The sequence below is a fragment of the Telmatherina bonti genome (genome assembly GCF_933228915.1).
Source record: "Telmatherina bonti genome assembly, chromosome: 4".
NCBI lineage: Eukaryota > Metazoa > Chordata > Actinopteri > Atheriniformes > Telmatherinidae > Telmatherina > Telmatherina bonti.
Genome location: NC_136622.1, coordinates 17,439,659 through 17,466,193, shown reverse-complemented (window position 1 = coordinate 17,466,193; position 26,535 = coordinate 17,439,659). Strand labels below are relative to the sequence as shown.

General features: G+C 37.9%; 1 protein-coding gene across 1 annotated transcript in view; it reads left to right on the top strand.

Annotated features, from left to right (window-relative positions):
• sema3bl (sema domain, immunoglobulin domain (Ig), short basic domain, secreted, (semaphorin) 3bl) overlaps positions 1–26,535 on the top strand; it is a 68,263-nt gene that overhangs the window by 26,145 nt on the left and 15,583 nt on the right. Inside the window, exons 3-7 of the mRNA XM_079239080.1 lie at positions 4,948–5,007; positions 15,392–15,511; positions 22,485–22,575; positions 25,977–26,093; positions 26,296–26,438. Of these exons, the coding sequence (XP_079095206.1) occupies positions 4,948–5,007; positions 15,392–15,511; positions 22,485–22,575; positions 25,977–26,093; positions 26,296–26,438 (531 nt within the window). The remainder of the gene's footprint in view (positions 1–4,947; positions 5,008–15,391; positions 15,512–22,484; positions 22,576–25,976; positions 26,094–26,295; positions 26,439–26,535) is intronic.

Genomic DNA, 26,535 nt, shown 5'->3' with positions numbered 1-26,535 from the left:
AAGTTGTGCAGGATTAAATAAAAAGCTGTGTGGAGCTGCTTTCTTTATAAACACAGAGGCAATATGTGATAAGTTTCTAGCCGTTAGATGAACAGATAGAAAGCAGGATTAGAATCTTAGCATTTCGAGATTGTAAAGTAAAATAAATCTTCAAAAAATGTACAATAAGTTCTATCCGTGTATATTTAGTGGTGCTTTGTTCAGATTTCTTGCCCATAAATTGCCCACAAAATTAACTTTGCATTCTTAGCATAACTGAACACAGCTTTAATTTGATAAATTAATTAAAAAAAAAAAAGAAAAAAAGGAAAAAAAGAAAAAAATGGCCGAGTTGTTCGTTTATATTTTCAGCCTTGTGAAACCAGGAACTCAACAAGAGGACAGTCAGAGTGTCTTCAAGCTAAAATAGCTTCTGTATTATCTGTACAACTTACCACTGGCTCAGCCTCTTTTTTCATCTTTCTTTCTGCTAAAATGATCAACAGTTAATTAATTAATGTGTTAACATTATAATAATGTGGTTTTGTTCCATTATTAATGATCTTACATTCTGTAAAAAATTGAAATAATCACAAGCAGCCTTTGATCAGTAACACCTTACTAATGTTCTTCAGTTCAAGCTCCAAAGTTTTATCTGGAGTTCAAACCTAATTTGTCAGCCGTCTCTTTTACAATCTGACCAAGATTGTCGTAATTGAAGCAAGCTGTAGTTCTTAAGACAAGGATTTAGTTGAATATACGTGCGATTGCACAGAGTGGATGAAGGAATGACGAACAAAAGAACGCTGATTCAGTTCAGTGGGAAACTTTTCGTATGATGAAAGAAACTACTTCACCTTTGTCACACTGAAAAATAAACACAGTTGATTGGTATTTTATTTCCTATCTTTGGTTATTCTATATGAAATGTTCAACTCCCCTTTTGTTGGCATGTGATTGGCTGTCACAGATGTTTAATAAGTTTCAGCACGTTCAGACGAGAGGTTTATTTTTCCCAGTGTTTGGTTACTTGTATTAAATCGAGATGTACTGCCTTGGTGATTGTGCAGATGGCATTTAGCCCAGCTTACTTAGCATTGCTTAACTCCAGAGTAATCCCTCTGGCCCGAAAGGAATACGGTGTTAGAAGTGATGTGTTGATAAAAGCGGAGTGTGTGCTGAAATATAAAGTTTTTCTTTGGGAGCCACTTTTAAAAAAAAAAAAAAAAAAAATCTTTGACCAGGTTTTCAGGGTCTAGAAGGGATGTTTTCATCAAGGAATTCTGCTTATGATTCATCTCGTGTTTTTACCTGTTTATACACCAGGCCATACTGCAAGTTTTATCACTGTTTTCTAATTTAAGTTTCCAATCTGTTTGTTATTAAAAGATCAGAGTTTGTGATATTCTACATGCAAACAGACTTTTAACAAACTTCAAGCGACTGCTTTGTGTCATTTTTCACGTTGGCTTTGAAAGTACAAAGTCGCGTGCAGGATCTGTGATCTATTTCAGACCACATTTGATGTTTGTTCGTGGTATGAGCATGATGTAGACTGACTGTTTGATTATTGTATCTGAAACTACCGTTCCTTTAGATGGTCCTGGTCCTGTTTATTTATGGACGCGGTTAAAAGTTTCAGCTTTAGGTACATTCTGTGTCTGAGTGATGTTTCTTTCTCATCCTGTATGGACATATTTGCAGTTCCTGTTTAAATCAAAGAATTATCAAAAGAACATTGTGTTTGAGGGGAGACTAAATTAAACAGTACTTTCTCAGTCACAGGAACGTAATGAGATAATTAAGCAGAAGGATGAACATGTGTGACAAGTGGATGCTAGCCATGTTTCCTAAAGCATGCAGACCAACTCAGAGCATTTCCAGCCAGGTTTGGGGAAGGGGCTTGTTGTATATCAGTATCACTCAAGCATGCCAGGTCAGTTGAAGTCAGAGTTTGTGTGAGGCAGGCCTTTCGACACACACATGCACACATTAATATAAGTCGAGCATCATGCCAAAAAATCGCTGCAAAGACACTCAAAGCCAAATTTCAGGCTGGAAATAATTTGTATGTTCATTTCAGTCAGCCATGAAACGCGTTGTTGTTTCTGATGAAGCTCCACTGTTAGACATCAGTGTGCTTACACAAGCACTTATTTGTGAAATAGTTGTGTTTTGAATTATATTTTCTGCCTTCCTGCAATGCAGGGTAACAGCTGATATGTTGGGAAGCAGATTTGTTTTTTCTTTTCATGAGTTAAAGATGTTTACACACCTTGAACATTAACTACAATGATACCTGTAAAGACACTGCTGCAGATTTCCTTCCCATTCAAGCAGGTGATGGACGTAATGCAGCATGTATAAAGACAGTCTAGTAGACATTATTGTTGTTTTCACCTTGACAACAATTTGTTAATTGAATAAGAAATAATTGACATTCAAGTCAAAACATAAAAGACAAAAAACTCCTCTTTTGTCTGTTGCTATTTTCGCTTTATCATATTGCTGTTAGTAAGTTTAGATAAAAATTAATGTACTTCTTTAAAGTTGTCGGCTGTGTTTTAGTACATCTAGCTCGGCTAATTGATGAACATCTTCTCAAATCAACCAACGGACTTAGCCTATTTAATTAAAGGTAATGTGATTTAATATCAGCTTCAAAATGACAATTTAAGAAACAATAAAGTAAATGTGATACATTGCAAAGCAGTCTCTCGCATTACAAGTTTTCCTGAACTTCATCTTTGAGTCATTGTGAGTGGTGTTGCCTCATATACTCACACAGAATTTACAGCAGCTGGCATGCAAAGCATTTACAATGTTTGGAGATCAAACTCTGCGAATAATGGACTACATTCTATAATCAGAACAGCATGATTAATAACCTCCTATCTTATTTTTCTTCTTTTTTAAATCAAAAGTAAACATGTAATTCTCACCTTCTGCTAGCAGAGAAAGACCAACCAATGAAAACTCTGGTGCATTTAAACTAGTAAAAAAGCAAATGATTGTTTTTTGTACTTACATCTTTTAAACAAATATCAGACCATAATAAAACTGTAAGTTTAAATGGTACAAATGCAAATACAGTTCATCAATTATCTTTGTAAGGAGTTAAGAAGCTGTGGCAACAGAACAGCGTCAGTGTTTAATTTATTGACCTTGTAAGTCTCTGGAACTCAGCTGTGCACCGTCTCATCTAAACATAAACCCATATTTGGTGTTACTGGTTTTACTGTACTTGAGAATGTTTTTGGTCCAAAATCTTCCCTTCCAGGCCACAGGTGTTCATATACCTGCCAGGAGGCAGGTAGTGGGAAGTGATGGGGGTCATCAGGGTAGGAAAATGATCAATCAAAGCAACATTTCATTGATTTAGTTTCACCATCATGATCTCTCTACTCCTGGCATCAAGGATTACGTTTTTTCCCTTTCAGTCATCTTTATAGCAGGTCTCCTAAATTAGTTTCCCACAGTGTTTTTTTTCCTTCTTTACACCTAATTGCATGTTTTTTTTTCCACAAATGTAACTTTTCACTGTGGGTTATTTTGCTCAGACTCAGTATATTGACTCCAACTAGTGAAGTTACTGTCTTACTCCTAAGCTATGCATTATTTATGCATGGTGAAATTTAAGTTAAAATGACTGTTTTTACAACTGTGGGAGCCAGTTTCCAGTCATTCTGATTTACACAGTCCACCAGGCACACTGAGATGACTCCAGATTTATGACAGAAGAGATGTAATCTGTCTTCAAGTTTTACTGCTGACATGAAATCCATGCGATACCTACAAGACAAAAACTGTGGCGGAGTTTTGAGCCAACAATGCACTTTACTGCCTTTTATTTATACTATCTTTAATATCCCTATAGCTACATGCACACACTGAACACAGTGACATGCAGTAATGCAAGCCTGGACCGTGTGTTTTCTCCTCCGGTTGCGTTTTCCTCCTGATTAGCCAAAACAAAGGCAGTTTCCTACTGAACCAGACAAAGACTTATTGTCTTTAGTCTGCATGAAACAGCTATTTACCTTCACCATTGAACCCAACAGTGTGTCTTGGACTTTCCTGTTCAAAGGCACTTTCCTTGCTTGTAATCATTTACAGAAAGCAGTTTGATGACTGACTTCATTGTCTCATGTTTAACTTTTCATGCTTATCTGAAATGCTAAAATAAGAGACTTTGAGGCAGTTCTGATTAGAAAATCTTGGATCGCTGCTGTGAGAACTTGAATTTTAACTTTATATATTTATATCATCTTTACTTTCTCTCGCTTTTTTAAAGATTCATATGGCCTTGAAAAAATACACGTTTACACTCCTTATCTCATGGCCAAATGTCTATTAACTCACATTTTGGCACAAAAACAAAAGTTTTAAAGTGTTTTATATCAAAAGAGAAAATCAGTCAGTCGCGAAGAAAACGTGGACAAGAAATCAGGGTAAAACTTGACTTTGAAAAAAAAAAACAACAAGCTTCCAAAAGATAAAAACTGATTGAAACGAATGATGACAGTTTGATATGCTCTTTTAAAAAGGAATTTATGTCTCATGCAAATGATGAATTTCCACTGTGTCTGAATCTACACCAGCAGTTCATTTCACAGCATCAGTGGGCCAGTGAGAGAGTTCGCCTTGATTCACGGAGGAGCAAATTCATTGTTTCAAACATGGTTTCAGTGCTTTCTTCACAGCTTTGTTTCATCATGGGTTGAGGATCTATATTTTTTGAAAGAATAATTCACATTTAATGACTCCAAGGCTGATTGTGATGTTTTGATTGCATCCCATATAACTCGTTCGGCTCCCTCAAAGCAATTACATTTTCCAGTATGGATGGAAAGGTGAGTGTTTGCATAATTTCATAGTTATAGGGTCATTAATCAACTCCCTCTTTTTCTTTCTCTCTCTCTCTCTCTGTTACTTTTTTGTTTTTTCTTCCTTTGCTTTTTTTCCTAGATCTACTGGCCCCCATTGCCCGGCAGCAGAGAGGAATGCATCCAAACAGGGAAGGAACAGGTAGGGATTGGTTGAGAAACTGGTTTAGATAAATCATTTGAAGCCCTGAGAAGAGAACTGAAACATCTGCATGACTTGCAAACCTGCCAAAGTCTCAAATGTTTCAACTCGGCTTCTTTGTGTTTGCTTGTGTTTTCATATTCACTCTGCTGCTCCCCTCGTTGCATCTAAGTTTCCATCACAACCAGTCTGAACACACCCAGTGACACTCATTCTTTCCCAGTTTCCAGTGTTTCTGTTTTGGATGTTTTCCTGTCCTGTCTTGCCTCAGCTGTTCTCCATCTGGCATCATGTTGTTTTTCTTCAGAAATCACCTGCTCCTACCTCCTGCTTCCCACCTCGTCTCTGCAAGCGGCAGTGTAGCTTATTTCCTGTCTGCCTGCTGAGTTTTAATTTGATTTTTTTTTTCTGCTCTTCGCCTTCCCTGACCAACTGAGTTTCTTTTTCTGCATTATGAAACTTGCTTCTGTTTCCAGATCCCTGAACTCTGACTGCACAGTGTCGCCAAAAACAATTTACCACAACTGTAAGGTTTTAGAAGTGGAAGGACTGAGTTAAGCTGCTGAACAGCTCTCCACTTGCCACTAAAAAGCTCCGTGTGACAGCAGCCTGTCAGCTCACCAGCCGAATCTTCCTCTACTTGTATTTCAGTGTTTTTTTTTTTTTGTTTTTTTTTTGCTTGACTTTACTGAAAGACATTTTATGGCTTTTGGAGACACAGGGAAGGATATATGTACCTCTGACAGTGTGAAAGAAGGCAGATCTGGAGTCAGTCTCTAGCTGTGTTTCCATTACATTTTTTTGCAAAATAAAAGCGATATTTGTAAGTTTTGACAAACAGCAGTTGCGATTTGCGGGTGTTTCCATGGAACAGTGTTTAGAGCATTAGCCTAAAGTATTGTAAAATCTCGTTACTCTGGCGAGATTTTACAAAAATTGCGGTTTATGTAAAGTAGGCACGTAGCCTTTCTGGGGGGTTTCTACTAGGGCTGTGACGATATGCTTTTGTCCCGATTCGATTCGATTCCGATTTTTTTGGGTGCCGATCGATTTAAATTGCGATTCTCAAAATTCTTCAATATTGATGATTTTTGGATTAAAATCAACTTTTTTCTTTTATAAAACGTCTTTTTGCTAGTAACTGTTCTTGATTTCAGTTAGGAAAAAACAACACATCGGCCAGATCATCATTCCGCTGCTATAATGTCCAAGAAGACAAGTAAACGGATCAATAAAACCAATGAAAATGACAAAAATTTTATAGTGGATTAATTTTATTTATTTGAAAAAAAAAATCAATTTTTTAACAAAAAAAAATCTATTTTAAAATTGTGAAGAAAAAAATCCCAATTTCCGATTTCTCGATTCGATTTTCCCACCCCTAGTTTCTACTTGCTGCAGAGAATTTGCTAAGCTTTTCTCCCTCATTTTCTTTTCTAAAACTCTGAAATTCACTGTTGTTTGTTCTGCATCGTGGCATTTTCACCGGAAATGAGCTGGTCATGACCCCCCCCCCCCCCCCCCCCCCCCCCCCCGCGTTACATCCGGGGAACATGTGAATGTGTATCAAGTGTTTCACTTTCACTTTTGCGATATATTTCTACATCAAAATGTCTGAAAAACCACCTCATGAAGCGTAAAAACTTTTTAGTGATATTTGAGACTTTCTTTGAAATGTAGGAATTTCCATTAAACGTTTTATTATTACGATATTTAGTTTTTGCGCTATTCTAGGTGTAATGGAAACACACCTTCTGTGTGTGTATTGTTCTCTACCTTTTGTTCTACACTGTAAGATCCTGTGCGTGCACGGCAGTGATATGAATAAATGAAACTACATGAATGCTTTATTAATCCCAGAATGAACTCTTAAGTGGTAGTGCCCGTAGCCTTGCTGTTATTTGAAGCTACATGAGTCCACGGGATTTCTCTTTAATCCTGTGTAGAATGTACACTTGTCCACATCAGTACTTTGTGGAAAAGCTTTTTCTTTCAGGCCCCAGAAGTTAAAACTAATTCTAAGTTAATGAATCTTAGTTGGGGTGGGGGGTACTCTAATTTCTTAATGTCTCCCTATGAATTATGTTTGTGCTGCTTTAAGCTTATTCAGCATTCCTCCTCCTGTTCACCTTTCAAGTCATTTTCAGGAGTCACATTCTTCCATTTTAACTCGTGCAGGAATATTACACTGAATTTGTCCTTCATTGGGAACTTCCAAGTGAGATAAACAGGAAATAGGAAATAAAAGAGGATTAAATTATCTAAATTTACTGATTATTTTCCTTTTTTTTTTTTAAAAATTCTAGTTGGAGGAGAAATTCTTCAGTAGCTCTAAAATTGCTTAACATGTATAAATATGTACAACTCATACACACACACACACACACACACACACACACACACACACACACACACACACACACACACATATACAATGAATCCACACTATGGTAAGTTATGAAAGTACTGTAAGTTTTTTTTACCTTCTCGTGCTTGAAGCACGACTTCTGACAGCCACTTCCATCTGGAAGAAGTTAGACGTGTGTTTCTGTGTGTATGTATATGTTCTATGTGTTTGAAGTGGCAGGTGTGTCTGGGGTGTCTTATATCAGTTTTATTAAGTGTTTCCTATGTGCTGGGCACAGAGCGCACACTATGCTAGATGTGTGCATGCTGCTGTACAATCTGCAACAGAGAGGAGGCACAAAGCCTTATAATTACACAATGCTTAGGTTGTGTGTAACCTTATCTCACTTGTACCAAAAGAGTCATAAAAAGTGTATATTCCAACGATTTATATAGATTGAAATGTTTGTCAGCTTTGTAGCTTTCTGCAGTCCATCACGGATGCTGGTTTCTGAGTTCTTTGGTGTCAGATTAGACCCGCCGCTGCTGGGCTCTGTAGCCTTTTCAATCCAGGAGACTCAAACACTAAGCGGTAAAACCAACACATGTGTTACATCTTATATATTTATCATAAAGCTCTGTTTGACAAAGACACAAAAAGGTTACAAAGGTTGAGAGGTGAAAGGTTTTCATATTGTTTCCTTTGGTTTGGCCGTGTGCATGCTTGGTGATGCAGTGTGATGATGGGAACAGGAGAAAAATTCAAACAAAGACTTTTTTCTTTCTTTGATTGTTTATGTTGACATTAAAAATCAGTGAGAAGTAAAACAATAAGATGAACCGTTCATCTCCTGTTCTGTGTGTGTGTGTGTGTGTGTGTGTGTCAAAAGCCTTCTGCTGACAAGTGCCGACCACCTTCAGCATGTTTTTACTGATACCGTTTCCTCCCAGAGTCACAACCTCGTGACCGCCGCGATCATTAATCACAGTTCACACAAATAAATACCAGGCAGGGGGTGAGGCATTCAGTGACTACAGCTGAACGTGCATGGTCTTGCTCAGGGTGTTGAACACATTTTTCTGCATCATCTGTTTGCATGTTCTGCTTGCAACCGGCCTGATAATTACATCAGCTCGTAACCTCTCTGCCAGCGCTGAAATCTTTCGATCCAGTCTCATTAGGAAACACATACTTAATACATTGCTTCACAGGAACCAAGTGTAGTAGGGAGACTTGTAGTTCAGATGATCTCATCGTTGATTCAGGTATACAAAGAGATGTAACGTCATAAAATGATTTACGTTAATAAACTGGTAGAGTCGCTATAAAGGTTTTTCAGATGTGAGATGGCATTTTACTTTGCCTGTTGTTTGCTTATCATTTAATCCCTTTCAGGCAATGTAATGCAAAGATTTAACCCTTTAACTTTTTTAATTCTTTACCCCAAGCAACTGTGGCACATAAAACATGAAAAGTATAAACTTTTGCATCAAATGAGGCTCTAAATCAGTTCTCTGTGATGAAATCACTTTCTTTCCTGCCTCCTAAGAATTATTAAACATGTTATAGTTGTGTAATTTATTTACTGTGACTGTGTTAACTGATGCCAAACATGCATGCTGCAGTTTGCAAAGGTGCATTTAGGCACATAACAACTTTGGAGTTCTAAAAGTGTGTTATTTTAGAACTTTTAGTGATGACATGTTAAGTATTTATAAGTGAGAAAATGGGTTAAATATTCTATATGTGATCAATGCATTCAGTTTTTGAGATTTGCGTGGAGAAATGTTCCACTATATTTCAGTCAAACTTGACGTGACAGTCACCCCAACCCAATTCTAACCTGATCTGCAGTCGATGACTTTTTGTTTGTTTGCTTCATCTAAATATTTACATGGATTTCAGCCATGTATTTTTTTAACTAAATGTTCACAAGTGCGAATGAAGATGAAAATGAATTAATTGAACTTAAAAGGCAAACACACAGAGAGAAAGCTTATGAAGGTTGAGATTTAAACCAGTAATCCCTCACGTGAAAGTAGTGGGTTCATGTCATCCATCTTCCCAGCATCCTCCCTAACAGTGCAGTATTGTGAATTTTAACAGCGATAACTTTTGATGCAGCTACATCATTTAGTCAGTTAAACATATTATTAAGTGCTTAACAGGAGCTTCATCACAGTAACTGCACCCAAGTCTGTTCCAGTTGCATCTTTTACCATTTAGTAGGAAAACATCATCACCTCGCTATTTTATTATTTCAGTTATTTGTTGTAAATTCTGCACGATTTAGCCATAAAAAACCACACAATATTGTCATCTACCATGCAAGGAATTAAGTAAAGCCTTGTAAATGATAAAGAAAAAATTTAAGTTTGAAGGAAATCCTTCAAGGCTGAATAAATCTTTACACCTATAAAAAAAAAACATCTTTCAATGTAGTGCTTCCAGCATATGAAAGGTAATTTTATAGCCATAAAACCTATTTTACTTTATTTTGAGCAGAGCATGTGTCTAATGATCAAATCCCAATGTTTCCAGCTGAGAAGTCTATAAATCTGTCTGAAACTTTACTTAAGTATAGTTCAAGGGTAACCGTAAAACCCTGGTCCTCTGGATTTTACACAGCAGCATCTCCTCTTCCTGAGTTTTTACTTTTTTAAATAATGAGAAAACGATGCTGTTGATTAAAAAAAAAAAGAAAGAAAAAAAGAAAAAAGAACATTGCAGCTGTTGTATTTGCTAGGAAGCCAAGTAGATGATTGTGCTTTGATTTGCAATGAGTATTTGATTGGTAACATTGGTAGATGTTAGAAAAGAAATCCTCTCATTCTGTTTGGCAGGAGTTTTATTGGTCATCTGAGTATCAAACAGCTGCAGAGAGCACAGACATACATAAACCTGTTCATCCAGCTGTGGAGCTTTGAAGTGTCTTCATGTTGTTTGTGTTTGTGTTGATTCCATGTTTCCTGTTAGTATTAAAACCTCTGAGTTTTCACCCTACATATTGGTTTATACTGGGAAATGTTCTGTTCAAACCTGTATTTCTCCAGTTTATCTTGATGTCAGTGACTATGAACACAGTCGGTGACAAATCCCTGTTTTGACACCAGTTACATGTTTTATCTTACTTTTCCAGATTCAACTTCTAAATATAGTAGAGAAATTTGTTAATTACATGACCTCAGCAGGGATTATAAAATACAGGGAAATATAATGTCTTAACAGGACAAAGAAACATTTATGTCTCTCCTGATGAAGCAAGTGCATTATAAAAACGTTTTCAGAAACATTTACAAAACCTGGTCTGAACAAGAAGTGAAATCTACCTTATAAAGTACTGTAGTGTCAACAACATGAAGTTTAATTAGTGTAAATAAATCACATTGCATTTGACATAAAAACTTACCTTAGATATCTCAGATATGTCAAGACTCATCTTCATCTGAGAAGCTTTTTAAACCTCAGGAGTCTGCATGTTTTTTTCTCGTTTTTTTTTACACATAGTTTTGATAACATATTAATTCCTGTTCTATTTGACATACTGCAAATTATTAAAAGAAATTCCTTATCAATAAAGTTGATGTTTGAAAGTCAATCAGTGGAGGTTGAATAACTATCAGGGTGACATGGCCAGTTTGAGCCCTGTGTGTGACAAGAGCTTAAATAACTTAATGGACTGAAAGACACGATCATATAGCACAAGTGTAACGGCACCTTCATGGATAATCACACACATATCAGGCTCATACGAAAGAAAAACACTGTAGATTTCCTAAATAAAGCAGATTAAAGCCAGATTACTGACCACTGGGTTTAGAAAATAAGAGAATGGTCTTATTTTCTTAGTTTAGGAAGGAAAGAAAAATCTAATTTGTTGATGAAGGATGGAGATAACTTGATTTGCTTATTAAATTAAACATTTTCAGACTATTTTATTTCACAATTTTCTTGTTATACAAAACTTCCTTTTGCTCAGATAGCAGTCGATGTTCACTTTGACTTTTCCTCCCAATTTATGTCATTTGTTTTAATCCCAAAAACAACAACTCGAAGCAAGAAAGCAAAGTGAAAAAGAAAAACTAAATGGCTCAGCTTATTAAATGACCTCTCATGCATTATTGAAGCATCTGCATGAAGCTGGTCTCTTTTAGTTTAGAAACCCTGAAATGAGTCTGTGGTTTGCAGAAGTTCCAACATTTCCCTCTGCAGGGAAGCTGCAATTCAAAGATGACTTGAAACATTAAAATCCTTTGAAAATCCTTTTTAGAAGAAAAGCAGAGGATTTGTCATCTAGAACTTGTGAGCTGGGTTAAAGTGACCTGATGGGATTTCTCCGCTCATAGCAGACCGACATGTTTGGACTGTTTTTGGCATGTGCGAAGCGGCTTGCTGTTGTGCCTTCACCTGCTTTTGAACTCTTGAGCTGTTAGTGGAAACAGTGTCTTCCTGTTGTATTCTCCCAGTCAGTCTCAGTGTTGGGAACTATAAAGGCCGAGAGGCTGCCAGAGGTCTTGGCAGCATCTCTGTTCGTTTATGGTAATGATTCATATACCTCAGAAGAAGCAACAATGCAGTGCATAAAGTAATACTGTATGTATTCACAAGACACAGAAATGTGGCTTAAACGGGCAACTTCAGATGTTTTAATTGTGTGTATGGAGTACTAGGAGGAGTGTTTGTGGTCAGTCAATCATCCCCTAATAATCAGAGATTACTTAAAGGAACACTGAAAGCTTTTGTTTTCACCAGCTCCCTTGACCCCTGGATATTTATGTGGTGATTTTTAGTCCTGGCAAGAACTACTCCCCGAGATCTCCCCATGTTTTAGTAATCAAACCACTTCATTCTCTGTTAAACACCACTCCCTTTGCTGCCACTTAATCTCAGAAAGACCACACAGAATTGTAAAACCCAAAATCCCAAAGTGGGAGAGCAGAGACATATTTCCTCTTTTCAACATCTCATTCCACTCTTTGGTCTCCCAGGCCGCTCCGATCTCCAACACAACTCCCCGAGTGGTAGAACGGAAACAGAGGAGAGAGAAACTTTAACACTTTCTGAGTTTCTTTTGCTCTGCTGCACCGGGTACGTCGGTTACATGATGTTTTTTAGTTCAGAATTAAGAATTCTGAATGAAATAATTACAAATTAATAGTAACACTACAAGTTTACATGGATATAATAATTCAGAATGGAGGGTTACATGAAAACATGTCCTTAATTCCACTTTAGAGCAGCGGGTTGGGAAGGGTTCTGATTGGACAGAGGGCACACGGGACGTATTGACATCTAATAAGCAAAGTTAGCTTTGTGCTTCTCATCTTTTCAGTCATAACTTGTAAAGACTACATAATAAGGACCAATTTCACCGCTATTTTGATTCTAATTTTGAAGTACCAGCTCAACACGAGCATACTACTTCACTTTTTCAGCGACTGTGAAGTAGAAGGAAAATAGACTACCGAAGACAGGAGGAAAAACGATGCGTGTCATTGAGCATACCCAGAACTACCAGAATTAAGTTAGAGCGGAATAAAGGTTCACATGACCGAGCAACCAGTTCAAAATTAATATGTAAATAAACCAGCCACTAACTTCGGAATTAAGTTAAACTCTGAATAGAAATTTGGATTTGAAATTACATGTTTACATGGTCATTTTTATCAGTTTAAAGCAGAATTAACTTTTAATCAGAATTATAGAGAAATTAAAACTCTCATGTGAACATAGCAATTTTGTATGTCCTTTTTCTGAGAAAAAAAACCACAACAAAACAACAAAAAAAGGTAGAAAGTAAAATCTACTCTTCCCTATAGAAGATAATTCCAGTTAGGCAGAAATAAATTCCACGACAAGTGTTTGTAAAATTATTCAACATAAATAATCAGAAAACCAGTAAATGATCTAAAAGTAATCCAACATTTCATGAAACCTTTCTTTCCAACATGGGCCTGGTTTTGTTTGGCATAAGTAAAGTACAGCAATATAATGATGTAAACTGTGTGTCTCAGTGCAGTTTAGTGGTTTACATCAGATCTGCAGTGTCGCCAAAGTCCTTGAGGAAATTATCAACAACGGCTGAAGGTCTGACAGCAAGTTAGAAAGAGGCAGGGGCCACACACAAAATGACAGATTTACAAGACTCGGCCACTTGGCAAAACAACGAGTCGAGCTCATGTGCACATGTGGGAATCAGGATGCAGACAGACAACAAACTGATGCAACATAAGTCGAAGATACACACCAAGTTTCTTTGATCTGATTCAGTTTATTTAATTCCTGAGTGCTCACCCCTGTACTGAACTACACATCACAGCACATAGAATTACACTCATTCCCGAGAGGCGACTCTAATATAAACTAGAACCAACACTCCCCTAATTATAACCTTACTTTAACCTTAAACATGTCTTCACCCCGACACTGAATGATTTATGTCATGGAGATTTGCTTTTTATCCCCATGAGGAAAACAAGTCCCTCGTTATGTGTATAGGGTACACAGATTTTAGGTCCGCACAACATGAGTAATTTGGATAGCACACAATGTGTGTGTGATCACACACATTGTGTGCACAATGAGGTTGACCCGGTTAACTTCATGGAATGACAAACAACTGATCCCTTTCTTCTGGGTGAATACAATTCCTGTAAGCCAGTGTTGTTGCAGGAGGGAAAATGGAAGTTGTCATGCCCCCTGTTTCCTTCGGATCTCTTTGCAGTGTAGAATCGCCATAATACTTCCTTAGTCACCATTTCTGTTGTTTTTATCCTGGGCCCTGCAAAGTATGGAACGAAGCCTACTGTTTTCCAAATGTTTATTATTGTCAGCACATTGAGCACAAATATGAGCCCTGAAAACCCATGAAAAGTTGAAAAATTTGGCACACACAACAAGCCTGACAAAAAAACACAAGATAATCCATGGTCTATACAGACTTCAATGCAAAAATGGCTGTACAGCAAAAAATACCAATATGAATCTGGTCCCGAACATCTACTTTGACGTAGGACGACAAAATTTGGTACACATGTGTAACACCCCAAGACAGGCAAAAAAAGTCAAACACTGTTGCCATGGCAATGGTGTTTCTGCCCATCTGGGGATTTCCGCACACTTTGGCCCCATTTTTTCACTTTTCACGCATTGTATTGGAATGAACTAGTCTGAGAGGATTTATATGATTGACTCCAAATGCGGCAGGAAGCTTTGGGAGAAGTTTGGGATCAAACTCTGCTGAAATCTCTAATAGGACAAACCGTGTTACTATGAAAAAAACATTGTCACCATGGGACACTGTAAACTCATATTTTCTTAGAAATACATGGTATTTGCACCAAAACTGATAGCATTCATATTCGTAAGGTCCTCAACACCATGTCGAGTTGAGCTAAATGAGACAGATGGCGGGGGCCACAAGCCTCGGACCCGATTGAGGCTGCATGCTGCTTAATTTCTCTGTCTTTTTTTATCAATAAATTCAGATTTGATTGCCCAAACTTGTAAATGTCTATCACACACTTTTGCTTGAGTCAGGTTATTCTGCTGTTACTGAAGTTCGTTCAGTTATGATATGATGACATTTGTTGTTTAACTGCAGTGATGGCGGACATAGAAATATCAGAGATATGAATACTGTAAGGGGAGCGATCATATTTCATCTGACAAAACTCTTTTAGTCCTTCTTTGCCCCTTATCAGAACATGTGGGTTGAATAAGCCCGGTTAGGAAATTATTCTGGTCCTTTTCCATAGCATGGGAATCAACTTCTCAGCATTTGGGTGACATTAGGATTAGTTTTAACTATGGGCTCTACAATATCATGCTCACTTGTTAGTGCGTGTAACACTGAATGATTCATACTGGACATAGGGAGAAGTTTTTGTTTATTAATAGATGCAAATATATTTTTCACGTTTATTTTTCATCTATCAGGACTAAAATCAAGAACTCAGTTCACATTAATTCAATTATCGACCTTCTGACAGAGATATGGAACAAGAGTTTTAAGCTGTATGTTTGTGTGTTGTGCAGATGGAGTGTGCCAACTTTGTGCGTCTCCTGCAGCCTTACAACCGCACACACCTGCTGGCCTGTGGCACTGGAGCCTTCCAGCCCATGTGTGCCTTCATCTATGTAGGGCACAGAGGAGAGGTAAGAGCATCTCACTGTTAAGGGAACCAATACACAGAAATGGGGGGGGGGGGGGGGGGGCATGTCTTTTAAGAAGAGGGAATGTTTCATCACATTATTTACAAGAATATACTTGCAAATACACGTCCTTTTAAGTGCAAAAGAAACAAAAAGGGTTTTTGTGCTGTGTGAGCTAGTACACTCCATTCTACTGAATCATTGTTTATTACACAAGCAATCTGCCACAATGTCATCACCCAACAGTAATACTGGTCATATGTGATGATCTAATTTTGTGAGGAATCACTTGGAGGCATCAGCCCTGCTGAGGAGACCAGGCTATTGGGACAAATGTGGCTGGTGCCATTAGCCGTTTCAAGAAAAGGAAAAAAAAAAAGACTGGCAGGGATATGAGCATACATTGCCAACAAGCAGCTCTGCCATGAGTTTTTCTTTAGGACTACTTAGCACAGCATTACAGTCTCTATAGATCTTTTCAGCTGCACAGGCTGGCACTCCTCACAGCCACTCAGCTTGGTGGGACCCTCTGCAGAGCCTCACACTTGGAGCCATTTAAAGGACAAAAACCAATGAATGGGGCTATTAAGAAAACCTCGTAGCTTTCTGTTTCGAGGCAGTTTTCCATCTCGTTGCCCAATGTGCGGCCATGCCTGGCCCAGCGGGAGAGGGTCAAAATTTGCATTAGGAGAGGAAAAGGCTGGATGTTGGCAAAGAGTTTTGGAAGGGAAATGAGTGAGTTCAGAGGCAGGGTGCCAACCTTTTAGAGAATGCATGTGTGTGTGCAGATATAAAGTACATAAATTACACTTCACTATTTTCATGCTCCGTACAGATTTAGGTGAATGCCATGGTACTTGTGCTCCTTGGTGTCTTCTGGTGTTTCCTGTCTCTCAAAATGTAGACTTAGGTGTGGCTTTTGGATTGTATCATTAAAAAAAAAAAGTACACGAAAGCCAGAGACAAAAAATAAGTCAGCAGAGTCTTTTATAAGCGGCATTGGATTTCAGGGTAGAGCTGACATTCTATAAAAAGTAGGTCACCTGTCTGAATCCTCAGATCTGCAGGGGTTTGTTACCGCTGAGCTTTTTAGCAAAGCACATAAAATTGGCTGGAAATTTTTATTCTAAATTGTGTGTGTTGCACTCAATGTTTTTTTTTTTTTTTTTCATGTATTTCTCTTACAAACTCAGACAATCCTTAATAAATATAAACCTTAATAAATTTAACGTTTTTAAAGACGGTTAATAAAGTTGGACTTAGGAGTTAAATGCCTACAAAACTGTTGTTGAGAAGTTAATAGTGCTTAATAATTCATGCATCTACCTGTTTCTGTCAGGAGGCTGTGTTCATGTGTGCAGCTGTTGTACTGGGGTGTAAATGACACAGTTCAGTCAGGTTATTTCAGTTTTATGTGTTAAAATCTGGCCCACCATCATTAAGATATTCCAGCTGCTTTCCAGTTTTTGTGTGTGTGTGTGTGTGTGTGTGTGTGTGTGTGTGTGTGTGTGTGTGTGTGTGTGTGTGTGTGTGCGCAGCAGTCGTTTAGACCACAAGTATGCCCTCTCAGGTAGCTAGAGAGTCAGGATGACACCAAAAGGGAGCCTGTCCATTTATTTAACCAATCGTTTACTGGTGGTGAGCACACCACCACTGTTGTTTGTATGACCTCTCCCAGAGAGGGAGGCTTCGAGGCCTCAACCTGGACTCTGGGTGGGATGACCTTTGAACTCTTAGGTGTTTCATCTCTGTTAGGGGCAGAGGTACACATACTTTCTATCTCTGTCACACCACTCTGCTTGCTGCTTTCCAAATCCTAGTGTCAAGCTTGCTTTCTATATGTCGCATAAAAGATTAGAAATGTTGCAAGAACTCAAATCATTTCAGAACAGCTGACTTACACAGAAGAAACACACTCTTCTTATAGTGTTTTGTCAAAAAGTATTAGGATTGGACAAGCTGCTGTTGTTCCTTAGTGTTGGCTAATCCCAAGAATATTTCATGCTTTGTAAATGTGCTGCAATATTCTCGTCCACTAACCACCAGGCACACCCACATGATGGAAGGGAACAGCGGTGGTTTTCATATCTCTGGGAGGTCGTAGAGAACAAACCCGCAAAAAGGCATTTTTAAACTGTTGTGTAATGAGGCTGAATTTTTCACATGGCGACTCAAAAACTGGCATCATGTGATAATGAACTTCTTTTCTTTAAAAAGCATTTTTTGTGTAAAAGCAATGCTCCCCTTAATGATGATCACATGGTGTTCTTAATCTTATCAACATATAAACCCACAGTCTGTGGTTCGAGTCAGTTTTGGCTCCCTCCATCTCTCATCCACAAACCCTTGCACACACACACACACACACACACACACACATTGGCATGAACTGAAGTCCCCTCGGTTACTGACACTAATGCCCGAGCAGCGTCTTTGATATGAAAATAAACCATCACGATACAGTGACGACAGAGGACAAGACCACACATGCATGCACACAGATCCAGACAAACAAAACAAATGACACCAACTTGAACATATAAATATGCAGGGATGCAGACAGAAACACACACAAATATGATGAAAGGCATGCACATTCAAGCATAATATGCAGCATAATATGCAGAAACAAGTGTTTAGCAAAACACTGATGCGTCCAGAGAGGAAACAGAAACATGAATCTGAAAAACAAGCTGACAGGATGGTGAAAATAAAATATACTTAAAGGTTTAAAATTATGTGCAGTTTTTAATAAGAACTTCATCTGACAGAAATGCTTGTGGAGTTTTGGAAAGAGAAAGTTGCCAACTCATATCTTTTCCTCAGTGTTTCAAAGAGTGGCCAAAACAGGTTAAAAGCATGATATAAAATAAATTGCTCTTAAATCAGCCATTTATTTCTCCCATGTATGTTTCCTTTGGATCAGACTAGTACAAACAGAAGATAAATGGGGCCCTTTTTCAGGCTAATGCGACTCTTTCTGTTTTTTCCAACTTCTTTTGCCTATTTAATACGTAATTGTTTATGTCAGCTGTTGCTGTGTTTTTCAATCTTTTCGTTCTTTAGCTTCTTCCTTTGTCTCTTATAGTACTCCAAATGAACTGTCCACCGACAAGTCAGTTTTCTTTGGCTCGGGCTACATTTAGAAATATTTTGTTACTAGAAAGAAAGAGCTCTGAGTACACAAATAGGAAAAGGTTCAAAAGAGATAAAAATGAAGATAATAAACGAGAGAACTGAGTATAAAAAGCAAAGATTAAACAAATGAGTGAGAAGCCCAGACTTTATTTGGCTGGATAGTGAGGAAAAAGAAAAGCACAATTTACTGTCAGTTGAGCTTAGATCTCCAGGTTCCATTGAAAAATACCTAAAATTAATTGAAATTGTTGAGGTTTACACTTCACATGCTTTAAAACACAACTACAAAATTCAATGTGGGGTCAAATTTCATCCAGTGTAAATAATGGGGAAAAGGTGTGAACATAAAGACACACTCAGCAGTTCTGATTGGTTTTCAATTAATACATTCATGTCAAAAAGCGCAGAAAGAGGGCAAGAAGAGACAGATTACCAAAACAAAAAGCTAAGAATGAGATTTTATGTCAAAGGAATTTCTTTTTATGTGTTGCTCTTGCATATTTTGTTTTCTTTGACTAATTGGAAGCAAATGACCTCACATATCAGAGAATAAATTTATCTGCATTTGCATCTCGTTCCAATACAACCTTATTTCACAAGATTACATAGAATTAGCAGAGCATCTTTAAGATGTGGCAAAGTAAAGGCAGAGTAAAGTGTCCATGTCAGCACCACTGGGACATCAGTCAGCTGTTGATCATGATGGAAACACACTAAACCAAACTGCTAAAGTAGCACAAAACTGTTCAAAGTTTGTTTCTGGATAATCCAGTAATTTTGTCACAGAGGCAATAAAACCATGACCCCTCAGTTTTATTCCCAAAAGAGAACTCTCACCTTTTTACCAGCTGTTTAAAAGCTTTTGTTGTCGTTGTAAAGCAATTACTAAATTATCTTTCTTTCACTCTTACTTTAATGAAAAGACACAGATAGTTTTAGTCATTAAATGCCAAGACTTTTTATAATGTTGGTTGTTAAAAATGATCAACCCATTACTACGTGTCACAAATGTAAATCAGGTCCTGGAAGGAAAACAGCAACAGACAAATGAAGTCTGCTGAAAATAAGTTGGTGCTTTTCAATGGGGAATGTAAATTACATATCTCGACCATAAAAAGCTCAAGCAGTGCTCAAGTAGGCCCATTTCTGAGATATATGGCTGGCCTGATAACATCTGAGAGAGCTGATGTAGTATTACTACAGTATGTCATCACTGAATTAGATTGCTAGATTGGTGCCCTTGACATTTAGCTCCTTCCACTTTGTTCCACTTTGTTTAGCACCTTTCCAGACAAAAAAAACCCCCCTCCTTGTTACTGGTTTCACATTCATAAAGCCAACAGGAACAGAGAAACAGCAGTTTAGATACTTTGTGTAATTGCAGAATTGGCTTGTGTTTGTATTGAACTCTGGTCTTTTAAGGTGGTCTCTGTGGCCACCGAGGCCAAACAATCCTCTGATGTTCAGAATCAAGATGTTGAGTATTTCTTTCCTCTTTTTTTGTGTGTGTTTGTTTAGTAAGCGAGGCAGTTTTCATAATTTATGTCTCTGTGTGTATACATATAAATTTACCAGACACCAGATTCAGTGATGTCCCAGCAGAAACACTCCTGAGTGATGTGCATCTGTATATGTGTGTCAGTAGCCATTTCTGTGTTTGTGCGGCAGGGTGAAGTTGTATTTTGCTTGGCAGAGCTGCATGCTAAGTGGCATGATTGTATCTCTTTCTATATTTGTTTTGGCAAAGTTGGGCCCAAATAGCACTGACAGCTCAATCTGCAGCACAATATTTTGGACACACTCATACACACATAAACACCTTTAAAAAGTGCAATGTCTTGCACATGAATGATGCACATGCACACTGTGAATAGTTGCCACAAAACAGCAATACACACAACTGTGCAATGAGAACTCCAGAGATGCAGGAGTACTAACATCTGGAATAAAGCAAAGACGTACTGGAAAAAATGCACATGGCTAAAAACTACTCAGTAAATGAATGAATGAAAACAAATGATTCTTTAGAGAATATAACCAAAACCTGCAGATCAAAACAGGATTCAGAGTGCATTTAAATATCCCCCATCAAGGCAGATCAGTTGAGTGTGAGCTTGTGTTTATGGATTGTGTGTGACGATGGGCTGATCATGGGTTACCACATGTAAAAGTCATTAAAGCCCCCTGATCACCAGTAAAAGAGCTACATACGGATCAAATGGGGGAAAAAAGAACTGCGCTGCTTGTGTCCTGAGATCTGCCAGTGTGTGTGTAATTCTGCTGTGTGCAGCAAGTTTTCTGTATCCATGCTTCTCAGCAGGTTTTCAGGTATTGCACAAGTAAGTGCACGTATTCAGCTTAATGTGGTGTCTAATGTCCACCCTTTTTTTTAACAGTACTTTTATCCAGCTCACTTCAATGTCATCATATCCCCTGTGATCAGTGTTGAGTGGAGGGCTCGCCCACCTTGTAACAATACTCCATTGTCTATAAGAGGAACAGAGACTGAGATGCAGAGTTCACTGTAGGAACGCTTAAAGTGGTAATATGGACTAAAACACACTCAAGGCTTTACTCTGTCGGTGTTGTCACCTCCCAGTCCCCTTTTCATCTTGCAAGTGCACTGTTTGATCACACCCAGGCGTCTCTGGCAGAGACAGCTTGGTACATTGGTGGCATTGAAGTGGAAGAAGAAAGGGTAAAAACAAAAGGCCTTTTGTCCACAGCGACCCTCGTTTGACCTGCAAATCACGCAGTCCAAGGATGTGGAAAGTATTTATCAGGTGAACAATGAAGAAAGAGCCTGCTCTAATTTCATAATTTCATTTATTTACTGCTGAAAATGAACGGCTGTTCTAAAATGGTGATCAATGAAATCTTAGAAAATTTCCAGAATTTTGTTCTTTTTTTCATTTAGTAAGAAATCTTAAAAGGTGTGTTTTTGGTTTCCATTAATCAACATCAAGTCTTTCTATGGTTGCTGCTGGTGGAAACAACATCAGTCATTTCACAGGATGTTGCTGCTCTGAAAATAAGTGGAAAAATGTTTCATAATAAGGATGCTGGTTTGTCTATCACATGTCTACAAAGAGTTGAAAAATATTCAGGAAATATCCTACTTTACGCTTTTACTGCATCAATGACAGCAGAGGAACCGCCAACTGAGTTTTCTGTCCACTAACCATCACCACCCCTCTGTTTCTGATAAAGTTTACATTTTAAGTGCAGGTTTTATTTGATAGCAGTGTTTTGTGTTTTCTTTTATTATTCTGCTGGCTCTCCAGCATGCAGCACTCTGAGGACTGATCTGTGCTGGGAACTGGGCGGGAAACTAGTCTGAACTCTGGCTGCAACACTGATCCTGTATTTCCTCTTATCTCAGACAACGCCTTTGTTCTCAGACGGACAAGAGTTCGGTGAAAGAACAAATAAGTCTGAAAGCCGGAAACATAAAAGACCAAAAGTCTGCTTTGTGTGGAAAATGGGACAACGAGACAGAAGTCTGACCTTATTATTAGAAATATTTGAATGATTTCTTGTATTTAAAAAGTAAGGGTTGGTCTGCTGGGTTGCCATACCTGTTGAACCTTTGCTGAGAAGGATAATCAGCCGCAGGTGGTGGACTAGGCTGATTATATTTACAGAGCTGAAGGAAAAATAAGTTTTCATTGGGAGAAAATATGATCTATTAATGTATTTCAACTCTTTAATCTAAATCACATTATGTAAGTTGATATTTCAAGTGTTTTGGGGGAAATGATTAACATCCAGTTGAAAGATCCCGTCCTAGGGACCCCCTGCTGGTATTAATTACTTCACTGTGCCTGTTTCTTCCCAGCATGTATTCACCATGGACCCAACGAATGTGGAGAGTGGACGAGGAAAGGTTCCACATGACCCCAGCTTCCCTTTCGCAAGCACCTTTAGTGGTATGTCCCATTTAGTTTGGCCTTCCCTTTGCACAATTTCCTGTATGGGTTAGCTCACCAATAGCTCAGTAAGTCATGGAAAAGCCTGATATGTTCACACACCTTTTTCCTTTTTTACTTTCTGTCTTCCTCTTTTCTGGTAATTGTCAAAGACAAGAAAGCCGTAAAAGAGGGGGAAAGAAAAAAGAAAAGAATCAGATGATTAAAGTCACTGACAAAAAAAGTCTTATTAGAATTTCCTTTTCTGAAGTTTCATGTTCATGATCTGCCACATTTGATTATTTAAATGCCACACACAGATTTGTTGTTCACCCTTCACCTCTCTGCACAGACCTTTACCATATTTCACAAAATGACAGTCGTGCAAATGGCAGCTAGGAAAGCTTTCTTTGGCTTCAACACACGCTAGAATGCACACACTTTGGACCTGTGCTGACTATGTTAAACAGCACTGGGTGTTTCTCTTTAAATGTCACTAGGTATTTATTGTAGCTTGTGGAGTAACCTTGATTCATGTCAGTGACAAACAATCCTGGGATCTGTTGAGGGTGGAGGTATGTATGTATTCTTCTTTCCACAGCTGGGTGATTCCAGCATCAGAAATCATTCCATGGTGCTTTATGTTTGGCAGGAAAACTTTATATTAGAGCCAAATATTTAATAGTTTGGCCCTTTGCAGTAATATACAGTGGCCACATAGACACAAGACTGTTAACGTTCTCTGCAGAGGGAGGAACAGATACAAAGAGGTCCATATAAGTAGAAACAAAGATAATGGAGATCTGTTTCCCTTATTTAAATAGAAAAAAGGGAAAATGTAATTTGGCTGATGTCTTCCAGGTCAACAAGATTGTGTTAGATGAATAAATGGATCATAAATAAACTCTATTTAGAGGACTGTCCGTGACCCCATCTCTGACCGCTGACCTTTCTGTGGACTTTCAACATCAGAGATCCATATCCAGCAAAACGAAACAGGATCATGATTTTTTGTTCCATAAGTGGTTGTGTTGTTTAAAACAGACATAAAATAATGAAGGAACAGAAAACTAAACTACTAGATATTTAGCATTAATAGTTAACTGAGAATAAGACGCTGAAAACAACAGAAATGCAGAGTGAAACAGTCGAACTTGCAAAACGTCTTTTTTATTAGTTATCAGTGATAATGTCTCCTCCTTCTCCCAAAATACACAAAGTTCATCTCCCCAGGTCCTTTCAACACCTATTACAATATTACATTACAATGTTAGGAAGTGTTTGTGTTAGCTTGTGAGATAACGTCAGAGCGCATAAGTTTGGATTAACTGTATGTGTGTTGTAAAGGTTTCTGTAATGAGATCTGTCATTTCAGCGAATTAAAGTAAAATAATTTTATCCATGATATCACAGAGGAGTGATTCTTGGCCTGGTTCAGTTACGACAATAATTGAGTTAGAAATAAAAACACTAGAGTGTTAAAATAAAATACAAATAATAAAAAATATTTGTAGTTATTCTTTTACTATATTATATTTTTTATAATGATAAATGGTACTTTAGACTTTTACTGTCTGAGAAGTATAGTGGTTACTTTCTTTTACTTTTTTTATTTTAGGTAATGAATAGTTATTTTTATGACTTGTTTCCAAGTTTCAAGCTGTTTCTCATCACAGACAGCAACTTTTTTCTATTTTTACACATATGACACATGTGACAGAGGAAAGATCTGACATATTTATCACTTTCAAAGATTTTGGGACATTTTATGTTACAACCCTGGTGGGGTCTTTGGTGGAAACACAAAACTGGGTCAGTTAAGTGCAAATAGCGATGTTGATTTATTTACAGTGTGCAAAATAATAATCTTGTCTCCTTTGAATGTGTTTGAAATGAATAAAAAAGGTACAGCATACATTGTCCTGTGACAGGATCAAACCCAAACTAGCCAATAAGACAACGATCAACTAAAGTAGTAAACCCCCCCAAAAAATCCAAAAGTTCTGTAATTCCACAGCAAAAAAGTATGTCAAACAAGGAAACTAAATGTTCTGTTAACTCTACAGCAAATCCAAGAAAAGGAGTCAAGACAACAGGTACAATCTCCAGGAACCAACTGAGCAATAATCTCGCTGACAGTAACAAACTGTGCCACAGTCCATCACCGCTGTTGGGTGTGTAAGCAGTAGAGTCATCAGGTTTATCCAATCCTGGAGGAGACTGCAATAGGCAACCAATCCCAGAGCTGTAATAAGACAAGAAGCACAATCGTATTTGTTTAAAGGTGCTGCAGGCCAGCAGGCAGAGGGATGTAATATTTAAAGTGAAATTTGGCTTTTTGCTGATGACCAGTATACAGTATATATCCAGTTAATATGTTTAGCTTTAATGTGATCCCAGGATTTGCTTGGTTTCCTTTTCTTTCCCACTCTTATTTCCCTTAACCATAACATTTCCCTGTCACCTACGATTTCCTCTACACCAATTTGTCTTTTCACACATTTCACTTATTGCTGCTTTGCTTGTTTTGTCACTCCTCTTCCACTTCTTTAAAGTCACTGTGCAAAATCTGTTGTAATCATCAAATCGCTTCCAAGTCCCAGTTTGAAGGTAAAATAAAAAGATGTTTTCTATTAGGATTTCTAAATACATCTAGTCAATCTGTCATGAATTTTGTCTAACTGCTACAGATCTACACATTTAATGTGCTGCACTTCACATGATATCACATGTTTACTAACAATGGTTAACCATATTTTCTACCACACTGGCTAATTTTCCATCAATTCCCATAATCTAGAAGCGTAATTCTGTACAAGAGAGCTCACTGACTGAGAAATTTTTACTAAATATTTAGTGTACTGCAGTCTGAGCAGTAAAAACAATTATTCATGTGATTATTGGAAAATGATGTGACTATATTACATGGCAGCATGCTGGAGAGACTCCAGGAAGACTAGCTGTGTTTAACAGCTAATGGAGATCTGAATAAATAAACTAATGAAACTTGTCATCAAGCAAATGCAGGAATAGTTTGTTACCATATTACATCCACAAATATATCCAATAAATGACCTGAGTTGTTGTGTGTGAAGTTGATTCGTGAAATTGTGGGTCAGCGGACAACTTTGCTTTAGTTTATCTTTTTTGCAGATTTTTCATCAGGATAAAAAGAAAAACAACAATGCTCAATAGAAAATTACCCAGTGTATCATAAATGTAAATGATCACGTGTGTGAAGTTGATTGGCACATGACAGATTTTTGTTGGCGCCGTGGTGAAGACAAACTCCATCAGTCCAAACAGTTTTAAAACATCATCAAGCTGCATATTGAATTTATTCAGAGAGCCTTAGAAATGAGATCCTGCAGGATGTAGAACATATTTCTTCTTCCCAACCATGTGTCCTTGTCTCTCTACAGGTGGGGAGTTGTATACAGGCCTGACTGCAGATTTCCTGGGAAGAGACTCCGTTATCTTCAGGAGCATGGGGGGTCGCTCCATCATGAGGACAGAGACCGACCAGAAACTCCTTCATGGTAAAGTTGTATTGTTTTTACAGACTGCAGATTTAATATATACACAGTTATCCTCTTTGTTTACATTTGCCATTGTTTTGCAGATGGTTGCATGAATTGATTAATTGACGGGAAGGAAGCGGGATGGATTAGTTGGGAGAAGTTATCATCTTTTAATCAGTTTATTTCTCCTGTCCGGCTTTTCCTATCCTTCCATTTGTAGACCCCAAGTTCATCGCGGCACACCTCATCCCAGACAATGACGACAGGGATAATGATAAAGTGTATTTCTTCTTCACTGAAAAGGCCTCAGAGGCAGGAGACAGGGAGGGGGCCATTCATACAAGAGTTGGACGAGTGTGTGCGGTAAGATAGCTTCATAATAGTTTTTTTGTTGATGACAAAGTAAATGATGATGTTTAAGGTTTTGTTTTGTTGTTCTTTTGTCAGCTGCGGTTCTGGA